Raw genomic sequence first — 17,107 nt, forward strand, 5'->3', positions numbered from 1 at the left:
TTTTATTACCCTGTGGCATTTTTTATATGCCCTTGGATTTGACTCCCCCTGCCTTGGGGATTTAGAAGCATCGAAATAGGTTTAGAGGGAATGAGCTATTTAAACAAGCGGATGAAATATATAGCGGCTGAATTTAGTTTTAAGATGGTTAGCAGTAAGAATCACTGGAGGGAGAGTGGCCTTCTACTCCCTTCCATTTAAAGGTGTGTGTGTGGGGGGGAAGAATCCTGTCAAATCTGTTTGCCTGGTACGCATAACAAATTCCTCTTCAAAGAGTCCAGTTTACAGAGACGTTGACATTTTTAAGAGTAAATTGAAGGTATAGAGGAAAAGGGAAGGGCAAGAAGAGTCATGTAGATGCTCTGGAGTGGCCAGAACAAGATTTTTAGGCCCTCTTGTTCCATTTTAGATTTGGAGAGCCAGACATTGCCAAACATTTCCATGCCTTTTCAGTACCCTGCCAGTCTGAGAACAGGTTGTTGGGCTTCTCCAAGGCTAGGTTCAATGAGATAGGGTACATTTTGCTATGAATTCCCCGCCCACCAGGTACAACGTGTCCCCCTTGTGGTGGCTTGGGGCTGTGCAAAAGGAGTCTAAAATGTTTGTGGTGGGACCTCCAGTGGCACACGAGTGGCACCCGTTTCCCACTGTGCACCTTTTGTGCATAGAGAAAAAGGCCAGGCCAGGATGAATTGGGTACACGAGTGCCCAGAGCAAGATTTTAACAATTTTGTGGGAGAGAGAAGACCCAGGAAATGTGCAGCGACTAAAATCCTGCTCCTGCTGTGTCCAAAATGCAATGGCCACGTTACTTTCTGGGGTTTCGTTTAGATCTCTCATAACCTCTGTTTTAAAGCAGGAGCATTGGTTGCCAGCTTGTTTCCAGGGCGAATTCAAGGTGTTCACATTAATGTTTGAAACCCTAAATAACTCAGGTGCCAAATTTTGGAAAGACCATCTGTTTCCCTAAGGCCCTCTCAGGTGCTAAGATCAGCAGAGGGGGCTTTCTTGGTAGGACCATTGCATTCAGAAGTTCATGGTGGTGGCCTGCATGAGGACATTCTCTGTGGCAGCACCTAAGTAGTGGAACCTTCATTTGGCACCTTCACTATTGAATGGCCCTTCTCATTGAATGCTCTCTTTGCCCTGGCCTCTAAAACATAACCCTGAGATGTATACCTTAAGGATGCATCCTATTTTTGTGATAGTAAGTTGTTTTAAACTGGTTTTAATGTCGTATTTTTAAATTGTGGCAACCCTCCTTGGGAACTTAGGGTGTAGGGTAGGTAAATAAATTAAAACAGCCACCGACATTATTATTATTATTTATTATAAGACACTCCTGCGGGGCTCCCCTTCTGCTAACAAGGTGGCGCTCTTGCATGCAGTCTCTGCAGCTGCAGTTCCACATTACTTGTTGCTGGCTAAAAATCAACCACCATCTCTCAGCCAAATCTTACCAGCTACCTGACAGCATTGCTGTTAACAGGAAGGAGGAGTTCAATTTATTTTAATCAACACTGAAGCTATAGCTGATTCGGGTGGTGAAATGAACAGGAACAACCATCTTTTTCTGGGGTCTTTCAGGAAATACTTTGAGCCTCCAAAACAGATGTATTTTTTTCATGCGGAACATTTTGCTTGCCCTTCCAGCCACTAGATTTTGGTTACAGATAGCAAATCAGCAGGCATATAACTGTGCTGATAAGGAACACTTTAGAACGTTTATTTCCCTCCACTCCAGTTAACTTGCTTCTTGAGTTCTTGGTTAGAGCATCTTGGATCCCAAGGTTCATTGTTTCTGTATCGTAACAATTGCAGCACAGCAGTGGATTCCAGTGTCTCATTTGCAGCTCAGCATGAAGCTATATGAGCTAGTGCTTAAGCTGTTAATGCTCTAGTTTCAGACATGTTTGCTGGGAGCAAGTCCTGTCTATTTATTTGGGACTTATTTAAAGGTAAGCATGACTAAGATTGTCCTGCTGGCTGTTTTACACATAACGGCTATGGCTCCAGATTGCAAAACTAAAGGTGAGGTGAGGAAAAGCTCTTCAACCAGGAAATTGTATAGATTAGAAGTGGAGGCTACTCTTGCATATGGAGCCATCAGCGACACGGAAGAGAATGGAAGAAACTTTGCACCCCTCAGGGCTCCACTATATGGAGGAGTTCTGCAAAATTCATAGAACTTCTGGATTGGGTGAATGAGTCACTCTTTCTGAAGATACACAAAGGAAAATTAATATAGTGTGTTCCTTAATTCCTTGTGTAAATAATTGGTGTGTGATCAGGTAGGGCATTGTCTTAGCAGTTGTGTCATGAACACTCATAAAAATTGTCTTTAAGGCTGTGCAACATAGCATACCTTCTCACCATTTTTTAAGAGATTAACAGCAGAATACTATATCTGCTTTCTTTGGAATAAACAATTGCTTATTATGTTTTTAGTATTTGGTGTGTATCCAGAGAGCTGTGTGGTGAGCTGCTGAGTTATTCCCCCCCAGTTTCTGGATACAATTCCTTACTGCTCGGCACTTTTCCTTGGAACTGGGGGGAAATTCAAAACTCATGTTTGTCCAGCCCTTTGAAGGAGTTTGAAATGGTTTAAAACGGAGGTGCTCAGAAAGACCTTCTTTTAAAAAAATGTTTTGTGCAGTTATGTATCAACGCCTCCCAGGGACCATATAGAGAAGGGTAGGTTATAAATGTAATTAATAAATAATAAATTAAAACTGCTTCCAATACAGTACAAGGAGCTGCTGCTGCTGAACCTAGTATACACAAAAACATTCTTGCATGTGCTAAGAGGGGCCCTTGTGGGGATGGCACTGATGATCTCTGCATCCATGAAACATTTTTAATGCCTCCTGAGATTTTTATCAGAGTGCTGGGGAAATGGTAAGGTATTAAAAAAAAAATGAATCCAGAATCTTGGATTAACTCTGCTGATCATTCCAACCTTAATCCACTTTGTCAATAATAAGTGCGCTTAATGAGGTTTGTAACCTGTGAACTAGATTAGTTAATTGAAATAATGTCATTAATTGTCCCCCTCCCCCCTCCAGATTCTTCAATTTGAGGATATTTTGTGCAACCCATCCTACAGAGAGCACTTCCGAACATACATGGAAAGAGTGGATAAGAGATATTTGATCAGATATTGGGAATCCGTGGAATACTTGAAGAATGCTAACAAGGTACAAAGTAGATAAACATATGCCATACCTTGTTATTGGAAATAATTTTTGGCAAGACTTTTAATTGTAAACCAGTGTTGTATAAAAAGTTGGCATTGGCTTTAGTATTCAAATTGCATATAAACTGCTCCTAGATATTTTATCAGTCTAGTCAGTTGTGCTGGTGTGGCAAAAACCAGGCCAAATTTAAAAATTAATTCCCTATTTCATGAAATGAGTGAAGAAAATGGACTGTTCGAAAACATAAGCAGTTAACACTTAATCTTTCAGATCACTGGTATTTTTTAAATAATGTTTTTAGTGTTCACATGCAGAAGAAGTCTGCTGCTGTGATCTCCCTACCATGTGTTGCTGAGGATCAGCCATATGAAAAGGAATAAAGAAAAACCTGCATGGGGTGTGATCCTTCTTGCTTTCTGTTTGAGTATGCTGTACTCTGGATTATGATTATAATTATTTGCTGTATGCTTACAAATATTTAAAACCAAGGGTCATTCTTCAGAGAACCGAATAGGATAAACAAGCATATATTTAACGGCATGGTTCTTGATTATGATGGATGCATCTCTTCATGTTGGTTTTTCTTCCTCCTTAGGCTGAAATACCTCAACTTGTGAGTCAAATCTATCAGGATTTCTTTGTAGAAGGCAGAGAGATTACTGTGGAAAAGTCACTGTATAAAGAGATACAGCAGAGCCTTGTAGGCAACAAAGGCATTGAGGTGTTTTACAAAATCCAGACTGATGTTTATGAAACACTGAAGGACAGGTACTACCCATCGTTCCTTGTCAGCGATTTGTATGAGAGGCTGATCAAGAAGGAAGAAGAGAGGAGTACCGTTCAGATGACATCTGACGACAAAGATGAAGTGGTGAGTGATGCCTACAGATGCACTGTCGTTGCCATGGAAGATAAACTGGGTAAAAAACTAGAATATTTGATAGCATAATAATATTGGGGGACATGGATCATAAGCGCTGGGGGATCAGACCAAAGGTCCATCTTAGTCTATCATTGTTTCCAACAGTGGCCAGGCAGCAATAGCTCTTCCTACTATTGCCCCAACAACTGGATGTGTTGTCTCTGAACCTGGAGCTTCCATTTAATTATTATGGCTAAGAGTAAGTGGTAGACACGTCTTCCATCAAACCCCTTTTAGGGCAGCATTCATGGTCCTTTTCCCACATCATGTTAACTTTCACAACAACCATGATGTGGCTGTGAGACAGTGGCTGGCTCAAGGTTAACCTGTGAGCTTTGTGATTTGAGGAGGGATTCAAACCCAGATCTCATTCTAGTTGGTACAGTTATTTACTTCTGCTTAGACCATGTGTGTTAAACCAGGTAGTCAAGTTAACGGATTATACTTTAACATATATTGATCACTGTTGGCTACCCATACTTTCTCTTCTAGAACCAAGTTTGTGAAGAAGTTATTGATGAAGGAAGCTCCGGAATTAATGAGCAGGCCAGTTACGCTGTGAATAAGCTACGCCAGCTAAATGACAGACTTGAATATAAGAGACAAGCTCTAAATTCTCTCTGCAGTTCACCAAAACCTGACAAAAAGGTATGTGGCTTTGTTATTTATATGCATTATACTGGCAGACTGTGTTTCAGAGTAGGCATGTAGATAGACTCTAGAGAGCTTTCACTTCAAAAAATAAATTGGAAGGTGCTGTTTTCCAGGCTTCTCATTAGCCACTGATTGTTCCACAAAGGCAATGATATACAATATTTAATATTGTTTCCTTCTCAGCACCCTGAAAATCTGACCTTAGCAATTTATGCGGGTTGCAGTGTTGTTCTGTCAGTGAATATAAGTACATATGTAGCTGTCTGACACAGAATCAGATCTTTGATTGCTTATAACCCAGTAATCGTCAGTTCCAGCTGACACTGGTTCTTCTCCAAGGACTCAAGCATAGATCTTTCTCAAATCTATTACCTGATATTCTTTAACTGGAGATGGCAGAAATTGAGCTCTGGACATTCTGCATGTAAAGCTGGTGCTCTACTGCTGAACTATGAACTTTAGTGACAATGTGGAATAGACAGTGGGGCTTTCTAGCATTCCTGAAATGCTGCATGAGGGTCTATGGGCCTTTTTGATGGCATAGCATCAAACCTGCATTCCTGCCTGCTTCTCCAGTGCTTGCTCTTTGGTTTGGTAAATGAGACACAAAATGATACCAAGTCCTAGATGTTGGCATGGAAGGTCCTGCCATGTGGGTTGATTGCAATATCACAGGAAAATATTATTCGGAGCTTTGCAGCTGTGTTGCCACATGGAATTAATCTGGCGTGTTTACTGGTATAACAGTAAGAACTGGTTTTTGTTCTGATACGAGCAATCAAGGGGAAATCAAACCCCTTTAATTTTAAAATACTTGGCAACCGTTCCATGACTTCATACAGCATGAGGACCATGTTCATAACCTGCCTTTGACACATGGCAGTCTGTGGAGAGTTCTACTAAACTAACCTCTGGAGTAAAACGTTGTCAAATGACCCAGAAGTTTTTAAAATTTTTAATTTTTGTTGTTTTATTGTTGTTACCATGAGCAATGGAGAATCAATAAAAACATTATTTTTTTTAGTAATAACTGCCTTTATGGGAGTTGCTTATAAAAAATTGTTGGTAGTTGGTTACTCGTGTATTTTTTGATCAAGTATAAGCCTCTTCTATTCTATTTCACTTTTCCTGCTCATTCAATAAAATAAACCACAATGCCACCTCAGCACTTTCAGATCCTTCAGTGCATCCTTGGGCTTCATACATTAACATCAAAAGCAATGTTGCTGTGATATAACAACTAAGGCATGGCTAAGTCAGATTCCTGGGTTCATGATGTGATGCATTCATCTGAAGTCATGCAATTGCCACTTGGCCTTTGTTACAGTTTTACAGATAAACACAATATTCTGTGTGTACCCATAAAAATAGTGTGTAGCATAACCATACTTTTTAAGGTCCAAAGATTCCAAAGCCTCTTTACAATCTAGTTCTGCACCATGATGTTGGACCTCTCTGCATAGATTATCTATTAGGTTGCTGAATGTGCATTTCCCCTCAGCTGTCTAACAGCCTACTGTGTCCCCCCCAAAAAAAATTATCTAAGTGAATTAGTGCTGGACAATATCTTAAGTATTTTTAATTTTTTTAGTTCACGGCATCTTTTAAAAACTTTTCTGTAATGATTTCCCCCTTCCCCCTATCTTTCATGAACTCAGCGCTAAATCTCCATTTATCATTATGTTTCAGGGCTTAATTTGCTTTTCATTTCTGAACTATACGTGACCTTAAGCAAATTATGCATGACCTTTTAAGCAGTACTGCTATGTCAAGACAGAGTCATTTAGGTGGGGAATCGGTTTGGGAGCTTTTACTAAATTCCTTGCCTCTTTCCCTTCCACTCCCTGACAATTTTTTATTTCTCTTCCTTATTGCTACACGTTTTAATCTGTTTCGTCCAGTACATGCACCAGAGTGATCTGTTGCAATAGTTGTGTAGATTTTCTTTAAAGGAAGGAAGGAAGGAAGGAAGGAAGGAAGGAAGGAAGGAAGGAAGGAAGGAATATGATAACCGGTAATAACAAGTGGTTTCCCCCCCTGCTTGGCAGATTGTTTCTAAACTGAAGGATGAAATCACTCTGATGGAGCGAGAACACGGTGACCTTCAATTGCACATTGAAAGAACAGATTGGTGGTGTGAGAATTTCGGCATGTGGAAAGCCTTCATAAATTCCAGCGAAGTATGAATTTTTCCTTCTATTTAATTTTTTAAAAAAATATATATAAATAAGTGGAAACTTTCTGTCATGTAGGTGTGCATGCATATCCTTTTCCAGTATGATGATGATGATGTAATAATAATAATAATAATAATAATAATAAACCAACCCTTTCTTTGTTTTAGGTCATAGAAGAAAATGGTGAACAAGTGCCCTGTTACTCTGTCATGGTGAGTTTACAAGAGATTGGCAGCGTTGAAGCTAAGGAATGGACGGTACTCCGAAAGCTCAGCGAGTTTCAAAGCCTACATAGGAAACTCAGTGAGGTATGGAGAACATGTGGAAGTTGCTCTTGCTAAGTTTTAATATTCTGTATAGCCAACTTCTGTATCCTCTGTCCCCCATATTGTAGGGAAGGAGCCAGACATGTCTGTTGACAAAAACAACAACCCGCTATCCAGTACCAGGCAGTCAGATTCAATAACAGTGGGGTAGGAGATTGGGGGGGGTCAGATCTGGCAACCAATGCACCCCTTGGGTTTCAGGTAGTACATGGGTAGACAAGTCTAAAAAGCCTGGGAGCACAAATTTTGATTCCCCTCTAGCCGCTATGGTGGCTCATTTACCAGAAGTAATGTATTTAGCAACAACTCTGAAAGTGTATACATGTATTTGATTCTGACCACGCTTAACCTTCCTAGAGCAAAATATATATCAGGCGGCTTAGTTTGGTCAGAATCAAGTTGGGGGTTCTCTTCATGAGCTCCTGCAGTTCAGAACATATCACTCCACTGATCATAAGCCCTTTTTTTTTTGCCCCCTTTCCTTCCTCTTTCCCCTTTTCTGCTCTTGTGAGGCAGAAAATTGGGCTGTTTTCTTTTCGCTCTCTTGGTGTTTTGTCTCCCTTCTGTTCACTACATTTACTGATTCTTCTCAGCAACATTTTTCTGTTCAGGGAACCTGGCAATTTTCTCTTTGTTGTCTTGTGTTTTTGCTGCTGGTACTTTCAAGGGGAGTATTCCAACCACAGGGTGCCTTCTGTGTGTTTATTATTTATTCACTAAATTCATATCCCACCCTTCCTCCTAAAGGAGCCCAGAGCAGCACCAAACACCATTATGTTCATGTGCCCCCCGCACCCCCGTTCTTTTAATCTGGTTTTGTTAGAGCGTAGTCCACACTGGCTCTCAACATCCTAGAAGAGTGTAAGCTTATATGCTGTATCTAAAACTTTTTATCCTGTGTTCATGTTAGTTCAGAGAGTTGGCTTAAGCACATCAAGTCAAAGAGGCATAGCATGCAAGGCATACTATGTGTGCATGTGAGTGTGAGTGACAGCAGCCAGTGGTAGAAAGGCATCATGACATGTTAAGCTGACACTGAAAGGCAAATGGGAACATAGGCTTTGTTCCGTCTTTTCATATACACCTAAAGTAAATTATTTTCACAATAGCTCTTTCTTTTTCCTTCCAACTATTTGTTGGTTCATTCTTATTTTGCCATTTTTATTCTGGCTATGTATGAAGGCCTTACAGCTTTCTTCTACTTGCTTAATTGCATTGACCTGACCCTTTTATAACCTATTATACTCTGCATTTTTTGCAAGATGTTAGTTCCAATGAGCCTTAAGCTGGCATTGGCTTATTTCTGCAGCCTAGTACTGCACTTAGAGCTACTCTTTTTGGCTGATTGATGGAAGAGTTCCTGCAGGCGATCAAGGGTACAGGCAGAGGAGCCGAAAACTAGTTCTTCCCTTTCTGACCAAATAGAACAGGACAAAAAGAAAGACAGTGTGTAAATTAAAATGGAGAAATAATTGTGATTTGCTTTCTTTCCCCGTCCTCCCACCTAGTGCTTCCCATCATTAAAAAAAGCTCAGTTGCCTTCACTCAGCAAACTGCCCTTTAAATCAGTAGACCAGAAATTTATGGAGAAGTCAAAGAACCAGTTAAATAACTTCTTACAGGTAAGATATCAAAGAAGCAGCAATCACAATATATATATCTGTTTTATTTTACTAACTCAGAATGGTGCGTTGTCCTTTTTTGCATGGGCTTTAGAGTAAGGAACTCAATTTCTTGATTGCATATTCTCACATTTCCCCCAATGTTTATTCTCCCCCCCCCCCCAATTTTTAAAATTGATTTTCACAAAATTATAAACAAACAAATAAAAGACAAACAAACATAAATAATAACCTTATTAAAATTATACTTATTAACATTGTTAAGTGACTTCCTCGCTTCCCCTTGGTTGGATTTCAATGTATATCCTTTTAATGGTTTTCCAAATATTTTCCCCCAATGTTTATTGGCCTTTTCACATACTGCAATCCAAATCCAGAGCGAGCCGAATTTGAAGTCCTATTCATTTCAATTGGGCATTACTTACAACTAATTGTTGATGTGGATGTGACTTTAGTATGACCAAATTGCTCTGGATTTAGGCCTGTGTTATTTAAATGTATAACTCAAGGTATTTTAAGTGCAAACCTGATCATACAGTAAGTTATGATGTATATGTTTGGATCTGTGTAAATGTGCAACTTAGGTTTACATATGTTTAGCGTATCAAAGAAGTACACTTGTCAGGTACACAGAACTGGCTGGTGGTGTCAAACGTGGCTTTTCTAGCATACAGCCCAATGTAGTGAACAGCTCTTGACACTTGTTCTGGTTGGCTGTGCCTGTAGCCAATAACAGCTCCTACTTTTCTGTTGCGTTCTCTGGGACAAACTAGGTACTCTCTCAGATGGGCTCCACATCTCCCACTTCACCTTTCAATGGATTCTGTGGTGTTTCAGAATCCTACTACATTCTTACTCATACCATCAACCGTGACCAGACTTCATTAATCAACCCTTTTCTCCAACCCCAAATAGTGATGCAGCTGAAAATTTCCTTTAGGTTGCTCTGCTGAGCGGTTCGTTGAAGTTCCAAAACTGCTGTTGAAAGCAGTCGAGGGGTTCCATGCTTAGAGGAAATCTTCTTAAGAGTTCTCTTGGCCCTCTAGCCCCTCCCCCAATGCTTAAGTAACTCTTATTCAGGATCAAATAATATGTAAAACATCTTAGTAATTTCTTTTAAGTACTGTTGAGGGGGGATGATGGGATTGCTTTATTTGATGGCCCCAATTGACCAATATTCAAGGAGAGAGAGGGGCGTGCAGCCTGCACAACTACCCAGCTACCCATGCCATTGACATGCAGCTACTAGGAGAAGTCCAGTTAGCTACTGACAGCACTGGTGGCAAGGCCTACAGATTGTCCCTTAGCAACTCTCTGAGGCCATTGTTAGGTAGGTCCACTTCGCACTTAGACGGCACCAGTGTGAAAAGCATAAACAGGATGCTTCCCCTGTGCTGTTTTCAATTAACAGACTTGCCAGGAATGTGCCTAGGAGCTACTGAAGTGTATTGATTCCAGAAATCACTGCTGATTTTGTAAACCCTTAAGACTGGCTGACATCGGCAGTGCTGATTAGCACTCCTTGCCCTCATGCAGAGTCTTCATCTGCTCTGCTTAAAAAAGAAAATTACAATTGTGGTGGCTTTTCTTTTTCCACAGAAATTGCTTTCTGATGAAAGGCTCTGTCAGAGTGAAGCACTTTATGCCTTTTTAAGCCCTTCTCCAGAACACCTCAAGGTTATCGATGTCCAGGGAAAGAAATCTTCTTTTTCACTCGCTTCTTTTTTGGAGAGGCTTCCCGGTGATTTCTTTTCTCATCAAGAGGTGAGTGGGCAAAGAGCAATATTTGCGGTAGATGAGCACCCAAAATAAATAGGAAGCGTCTCAGATGGAACTATCTGCAGAATTAATTTAAATACATGAACTAATGGACAGCATATTAAAGTGCTCTGCCAATTGTAGTGCAGGTTGCCAATGAATGTTTGTGCCATCTCCACATTTCACTGGCACCAACTGTTCAAGCTCCACTGAAAGCTATTGTGAAATCCATTGCGGCTTGTGCCCAGGTACACAAATTTTGGTGATTGAAGCACGTACAATGGCATGCATGAGACCCAAGTCTAAGCCATGCCTTGCTCAGTTGAAGAATCCTGGGCAGCAAAGCCTAGGCAGTATTCTAGAAAGCTTATGTCAATATACAGTGGTATATATAAGTTCTCTGGTTAAGAACTTAATTCGTTCTGGAGGTCCGTTCTTAACCTGAAACTGTTCTTAACCTGAAGCACCACTTTAGCTAATGGGGCCTCCCGCTGCCGCTGTGCCGCTGCTGTGCGATTTCTGTTCTCATCCTGAAGCAAAGTTCTTAACCCGAGGTACTATTTCTGGGTTAGCGGAGTCTGTAACCTGAAGCGCCTGTAACCTGAAGCGTATGTAACCTGAGGTACCACTGTAGAAGCACCATTGGTCTTAACCTTCTGCTCAACCTTTACTGCCATGGCTGTCCTCCCTAATTCATTGGCAAGAAAGAGTAAGAGATAATGGACTATGGGAGTGAAGATTTGGCATTAGCATAAAACAAGTGGACAGCCTTTGAATGGCTACAAGATGTAGAGGCGTAAATCTGGATCTGACGGCTGATTTATATATGCAGGGGCATTACATAGTATCTTCTTACTTAAATGTTTAATTTGAAATAATTTGTGATGCCTGTCTCAGGCATATAAATTTTTGCTGGAGGTACAGACTTGGACAGTGTGGGTGGCTCCACCATTAGGCGGAGGGAGCAGCCTCAGATTGCTATCTTAGATGGGGAGCAAAAATGGCCGCCATAACTTTTGGAACCACCTTTGCCACCCTGTGCTTGTTTGGTTTGTCCAGGAGGAGGCTGAAGACGACGACGACCTGTCTGACTATGGAGAAGATGTGGATGGGAAACGGGATGCCCTTGCGGAGCCTTGCTTCATGCTGATAGGAGAGATATTTGAGCTGCGAGGAAGTAAGCAGTGGTCTTGTTCATTGTTGGGTTGGACTAGATGACCGTGGTGATGTTCCTTCCAACTCTACAATTCTATGATTCTGTGAGTGCACTCATCAGGATGAGAGAAATGCACCACATTTTCATGCTCAGTTTTAATATGGGAAGGTGGTTTTCTGTCAAATCAAGCACTTGCGTATGTAAAATGTTCTACATGCACCTCACTGCATAGACGCGTGCTTTTTGCATGTAGCATTAGCATGGTTGTGACCTGGGTAGGTGCACTTGCAACATTTACACAGGTAAAATTGTTCTACCCGCGGCCCACATAAATCAGGTTTCCTGCACCTCATTTGCATATGTCTTAGTCATGGTTTAGTGTTAATGCGCAGCCCCTGTGTTGCAGAAATAACTCTGTAAAGAAACATTCTGAGGTTGAGCATGTTGAGCAGTGTAACTCTTTAGCTAATTTCCACATGGAAAAAGGTGTATTAGTGTTGCATGCTATATGTTAAAATCCTCAATGTAAAATAGGCAGTGCTTTTTTTTAGGGGGTACTCAAGGGTACACTACACCTCTTTTGTTGTTAAAAAGTGTGACACTTTCTGTAACAACTTCGTGGTGAGTACCAGCACCTATTTTTTCTAGAAAAAAAGCACTGAAAATATGTAGCAATAAATAAATGAGTTTTGTATCCTGATACATTCAAACCATCTGTGTGCAAATAAGCACTAGGAAAGAATTGTTCACTAGAAAGGTTTGCCATTTTTAAACATTGTCTGGGCTCCCTATGAAGGCTGCTGAGTAGGAAAAGTCACATAATCACTTGTAGTAATTAAAAGGGGGCGGATTTTTACGTAGTAAACAGCATAACGTGAACATATACTTAAGAGTATTTGAGTAGACCCTAACTGCATGCTTGGAGTTGACTTCTGTGTGCTGCTTGCTTTTGTTTGTTTTAGTGTTTAAGTGGGTGAGGAAGACGCTAATTGCACTAGTTCAAATCACTTTTGGAAGAACCATCAACAAGTGAGTGCATTACGATTTCTCTGCTTCTAGAATTGTACTCTGAATCAGCTGCTTGATGCAGGAACAGCTGACAACAGCACTGACATTGCTAGCATGTTTGTTCAGAAACTAGCTTCTGCATGTTTGTATGTAGAAAAGGAAAGTTAAAATTTCACGAGCTTCGTTTCGGAATTACAGACAAATCTTTCTTAACTTTCCCCATGCACCTTGTATGTCACAAATCCTTATGTACTCCGGGCTGAACCAGAAAGCAGGGTGGGTGGGAGAGCCAGGCTTTCCCAAAATTTGGTGCCAAGGAAATTCAAATTTGTGATCTGCATCAATTTGTATATACCGTATTTTTCGCTCCATAAGACGCACCAGACCATAAGACGCACCTAGTTTTTGGAGGAGGAAAAGAAGAAAAAAGTATTCTGAATCTCAGAAGCCAGAACAACAAGAGGGATTGCTGCGCAGCGAAAGCAGCAATCCATCTTGCTGTTCTGGCTTCTGGGATAGCTGTGCAGCCTGCATTCACTCAGTAAATGCACACACATTTCCCCTTACTTTTTAGGAGGGAAAAAGTGAGTCTTATAGAGCAAAAAATACGGTATTTGCTTATTTTGCATAATTCTCATTCTGTCAGGCATGGGGGAGATGAGAGTTACACAGCACATTGCCAAGCTTATGAGACTTCATCAGGCATGCCCTACAAACTCCCAAACCTGTCCTTGCAGCTTTGGGGATTAGAAATTTGCCTCCCCCCCCTTAAATGAAAGCATAAGAGTTTCAGGATGCTGAATTAGCCAGTATCAGATGTAGACACACAGTGGTTGCATTGAAATATAATGTGACTAGAAGCCACCAGAGGGGGCATGAGAATGGAGGATTTCTAGCTATTTGGATGTTTCCATAGAACAGTGCTTCTCAAACATTTTGAAGTGGGATTCACCTCTACCTTTTTAAAAAAAATAAAAATAAACCACTGCTTCCCCCTCCACAACAATACAGTAGTATCACATTTTAAGTTGAAACTTAAAAAGTTTGTGTTTTATAGTCAATATTATTATAGCTGCATTTATGTATAATTTTATTATTACTGCCAGTTATTGTTTTACTCAAACCTAGTTTTCACTGCTTGCTGCTATCCTGTTCCTAGCTCTCTCTCCCTCTCTCCCCCCTTTTTATTTTCCAAATTTTAGGTATTGCAGCTGTAAGAGTAACATTTAGATAAGTCCAAGTTGCTGTATTGTCTAAGCAACATATTATCTAGGTGGATATTTGCCTCATGGAAACCCTATTTTTGTTGCTTGATGTGCAAGTTGTCTCTAGGAAGTTTTGAAGTGGGTTAAAAGCATGTCTACTCTGGCTGTAGTATTATGACCATTTCTTCTTGGCGCCTCTCCCTCAAGGCAAATTCGCGACACTGTAAATTGGATCTTCAGTGAACCAATGCTTGTTTACTACATCAATGTGTTCCGAGATGCTTTTTGGCCAAATGGAAAACTGGCATCCAGCTCAAAGCCCAGAAGTGAAGAGCAAAGCCGGGAGACGAAACAGAAAGCACAGCAAAAATTACTTGAAAACATTCCAGGTGAGCATATCAAATCACGTGTCATATGTTAATGTTCAGAATGTAATGAATCAAAGGAGATTATGGTAATAAACAATCTTTATCATTTGTTTAGGCCTTAGAATGTTCAAAACACTCCACAGGCAGAGTTAAACTCTGCCCACTTTAATAAGCAAATCTGTGAGAGTCTATGAGATTAAATTTTAAGCAAACCAAGTACACACACAGAGAGAGTTGCATATTTAACCTTTATACGGATCCCTGACGTCTGTCAGATGTTACTCTGTGGGTAGAAGTACTGTTTCTTTTAAAAGAAGTCAGGGTGGCATTTAGGTGATATGGAAAAAGCAGCGAAGCAGGGAACTAAATCTACTGCTCCCAAATGTTGAAAATAAAAAGGCACTTTACATGTGTATTAATCCATATTATATTCTTCTTGATGTTAAAATCTCTGATTTGTTTTTAAAAGATAGATAACAGGAATCTATTTTGACATTTTGGATATGCAGGCTTTTGAATCAGTATCTCAATACACAGCTTACGTTGCTCATTGCATATATATTTTTAATTTTTAATACTGTGTTTTAAAACACAGTAGCAGATACGTCACCAAAATTAAATATGTTTTCTTTCAGATACACTACAGAGTCTTGTTGGTCAGCAAAATGCTCGCCATGGTGTAATCAAAGTCTTCAATGCACTTCAAGAAACCAAGGCCAATAAGCATCTTCTTTATGTGAGTTACCAGCACATTATTGCATGGGTTTGTTACTTAAAATTACTCTTCCTTCAGACCTCAGAACTCGGATTCTTGGTGTTAGTTTCTGGCATTTACCCTTTGGCCTGCAACAGTAGCTGTTTTATCCTCTAACCTTTTAGAATTAACTTGCAGAATTTGTTTTAACCAGGGATGGGTGAGATCCACTGAGGGAAATGTGGAATTTGGGAGATAAAATCCCCTTGCAGTTCTTTGCCACTTGAGATTTTGGTTTAGACTGGGCAGAAGAGGGATAATCTAAACCTGATAAATTTACTAATCCTTGAAGTCTTCGTAGGTATGTGAAAATCTGTGCAGAGCCCTGTAGGTGACAGTAAACACTGATGAATAATAAGGATTTGGTCCTCCCGAGGGCTACCAAGAGCATTTTTCCATGTGTGGTTCTACAACTGTCAGATGTGCAAATTGTTTTTTTAAAAAAACAGCCAATGAACCATAGTACATAGTGGACAACCTGTAGCCTTCCAGACAGGGCCAAGCCCGCCCATGAGGCAGCCTGAAGCAGCCGCCTGGGGTGGTGAAATCCCATGGGGCCGTGCCCTGCCCACCGCCAGAGTTGCGTGGCAGCTTCCAGCGAGAACTTGTGGAACTAGGTATAATACCTTAGAAAAGGCTTTTACTGGACAGCCACTCTGAGGAAAGCATAACGGGCCCCACAATAATCTGTGGACTTTATAGCAGCTACTTCCTTCCACATATGCCCCTTGTCCCTGAATTGACCACTGTGGGATCCATGTGGTAGTCCTGGGGGGCAGGGTGTGTGGGCTTGATCTCTGCACCTATTAATGACTTGCTATCCAAGTTTGTAATTACCAGTTCAGAAAGAGGGGGGGAAACGCTTTTAATCTCTCTTCTTTTCCAGGTGTTATTGGAATTGCTGCTAATTGAACTGTGTCCTGAGTTGCGAACTCATTTAGAACAGCTTAAAGCAGCTCAGGTTTGAATCTGCACAAGTGAATTACTAGAGACATGTCTGTTCTTAATAGCAGACATGTAACTTATTTCCCTCTTTTCCACAGAGGGCTGGCTGAGGACTACTGCAAATTTGTATTTTTCTTTTCTTTTTAAATTCTACATGGAGCAAACAAGACTTGAAAGAACTGACGATACGGTAGAATGCCAGCACTGCGTAGTTTCTGGCTTTTATTTAACTTGTTACATGAATAATTCTGTTTAAGATGCAGATTGAAATGTAAATGTTAATATAAGGTATAAGAACTATAGAGTATTTTAAAACATTTATGAAAGGCATTTTGCTTTAGTGGTATACCAATGAATGTTGTACAGTTAATTTCCTTGCTGAGGATAATGAACATTCCTCTATTTTCTTGTTGTATTGAAGAGCCTTGTTGTGCAATATATGTAAAGATATTGTGTAAATTTTATTGTTTTTATTTTTACCAAAGATTTCCCATAGTTTGGAGCCTTTGTAAGCAATAAATAACAAAAATGAACTGTAGTGTTTCATAATTAAGCTACACTTTCAGTGGGTCAAAGTGCTGCTTTCAGAGAGAATTGCACTGATTCTGCAAGGTGCAGAACATAGATTTCATGTTGTCATAAATCACATGAATGAATGACTTGGCATTCATTGCATAAACAATTATACTAATAACCTGTTCACTTAAACCTTTCATCCCCTCTTGATATCATTTATATAGCTATTTTCCTAAATGTGGCTCTTTTTAAAGCACTGGTAAAAGAACAACTGGATTTAATGCGAAGGTTGCCGATTCATTGCTGGAGACTCCTGCTTTTTGAATTTTTTGAAACTTAATTTAGTCCAGCTAGGAAATGTGGTGGTATTTCCAAAGCCTGAGTAGGCCCCAAAGGCTTTTGGGTCTCCCCCCACACCTTAACAGATGGAGAAAACATCCCTTTTCAATTCCTTGTTCCTAAAGAAAAATGCCGCAGTACAGCCACTTCGCTTTTCCAT

The 17,107-nt window shown here is 40.3% G+C and overlaps 1 protein-coding gene across 2 annotated transcripts in view; it reads left to right on the top strand.

The window, feature by feature from the left end:
- Positions 1-16,625, top strand: part of SNX25 (sorting nexin 25) — a 51,560-nt gene extending 34,935 nt beyond the window's left edge. For both annotated transcript variants that reach the window (XM_077934267.1, XM_028744814.2), the window contains 12 exons: positions 3,066-3,197; positions 3,793-4,068; positions 4,612-4,767; positions 6,822-6,953; positions 7,118-7,258; positions 8,785-8,898; positions 10,498-10,662; positions 11,716-11,833; positions 12,775-12,841; positions 14,233-14,414; positions 15,029-15,129; positions 16,034-16,625. In XM_077934267.1, the coding sequence (XP_077790393.1) occupies positions 3,066-3,197; positions 3,793-4,068; positions 4,612-4,767; positions 6,822-6,953; positions 7,118-7,258; positions 8,785-8,898; positions 10,498-10,662; positions 11,716-11,833; positions 12,775-12,841; positions 14,233-14,414; positions 15,029-15,129; positions 16,034-16,114 (1,665 nt within the window). In that variant the 3' untranslated portion in view covers positions 16,115-16,625. The remainder of the gene's footprint in view (positions 1-3,065; positions 3,198-3,792; positions 4,069-4,611; positions 4,768-6,821; positions 6,954-7,117; positions 7,259-8,784; positions 8,899-10,497; positions 10,663-11,715; positions 11,834-12,774; positions 12,842-14,232; positions 14,415-15,028; positions 15,130-16,033) is intronic.
- The last annotated feature ends 482 nt before the right edge of the window (positions 16,626-17,107 follow it).

Source organism: Podarcis muralis, chromosome 9 (assembly GCF_964188315.1).
Source record: "Podarcis muralis chromosome 9, rPodMur119.hap1.1, whole genome shotgun sequence".
NCBI classification, from domain to species: Eukaryota; Metazoa; Chordata; class Lepidosauria; order Squamata; family Lacertidae; genus Podarcis; species Podarcis muralis.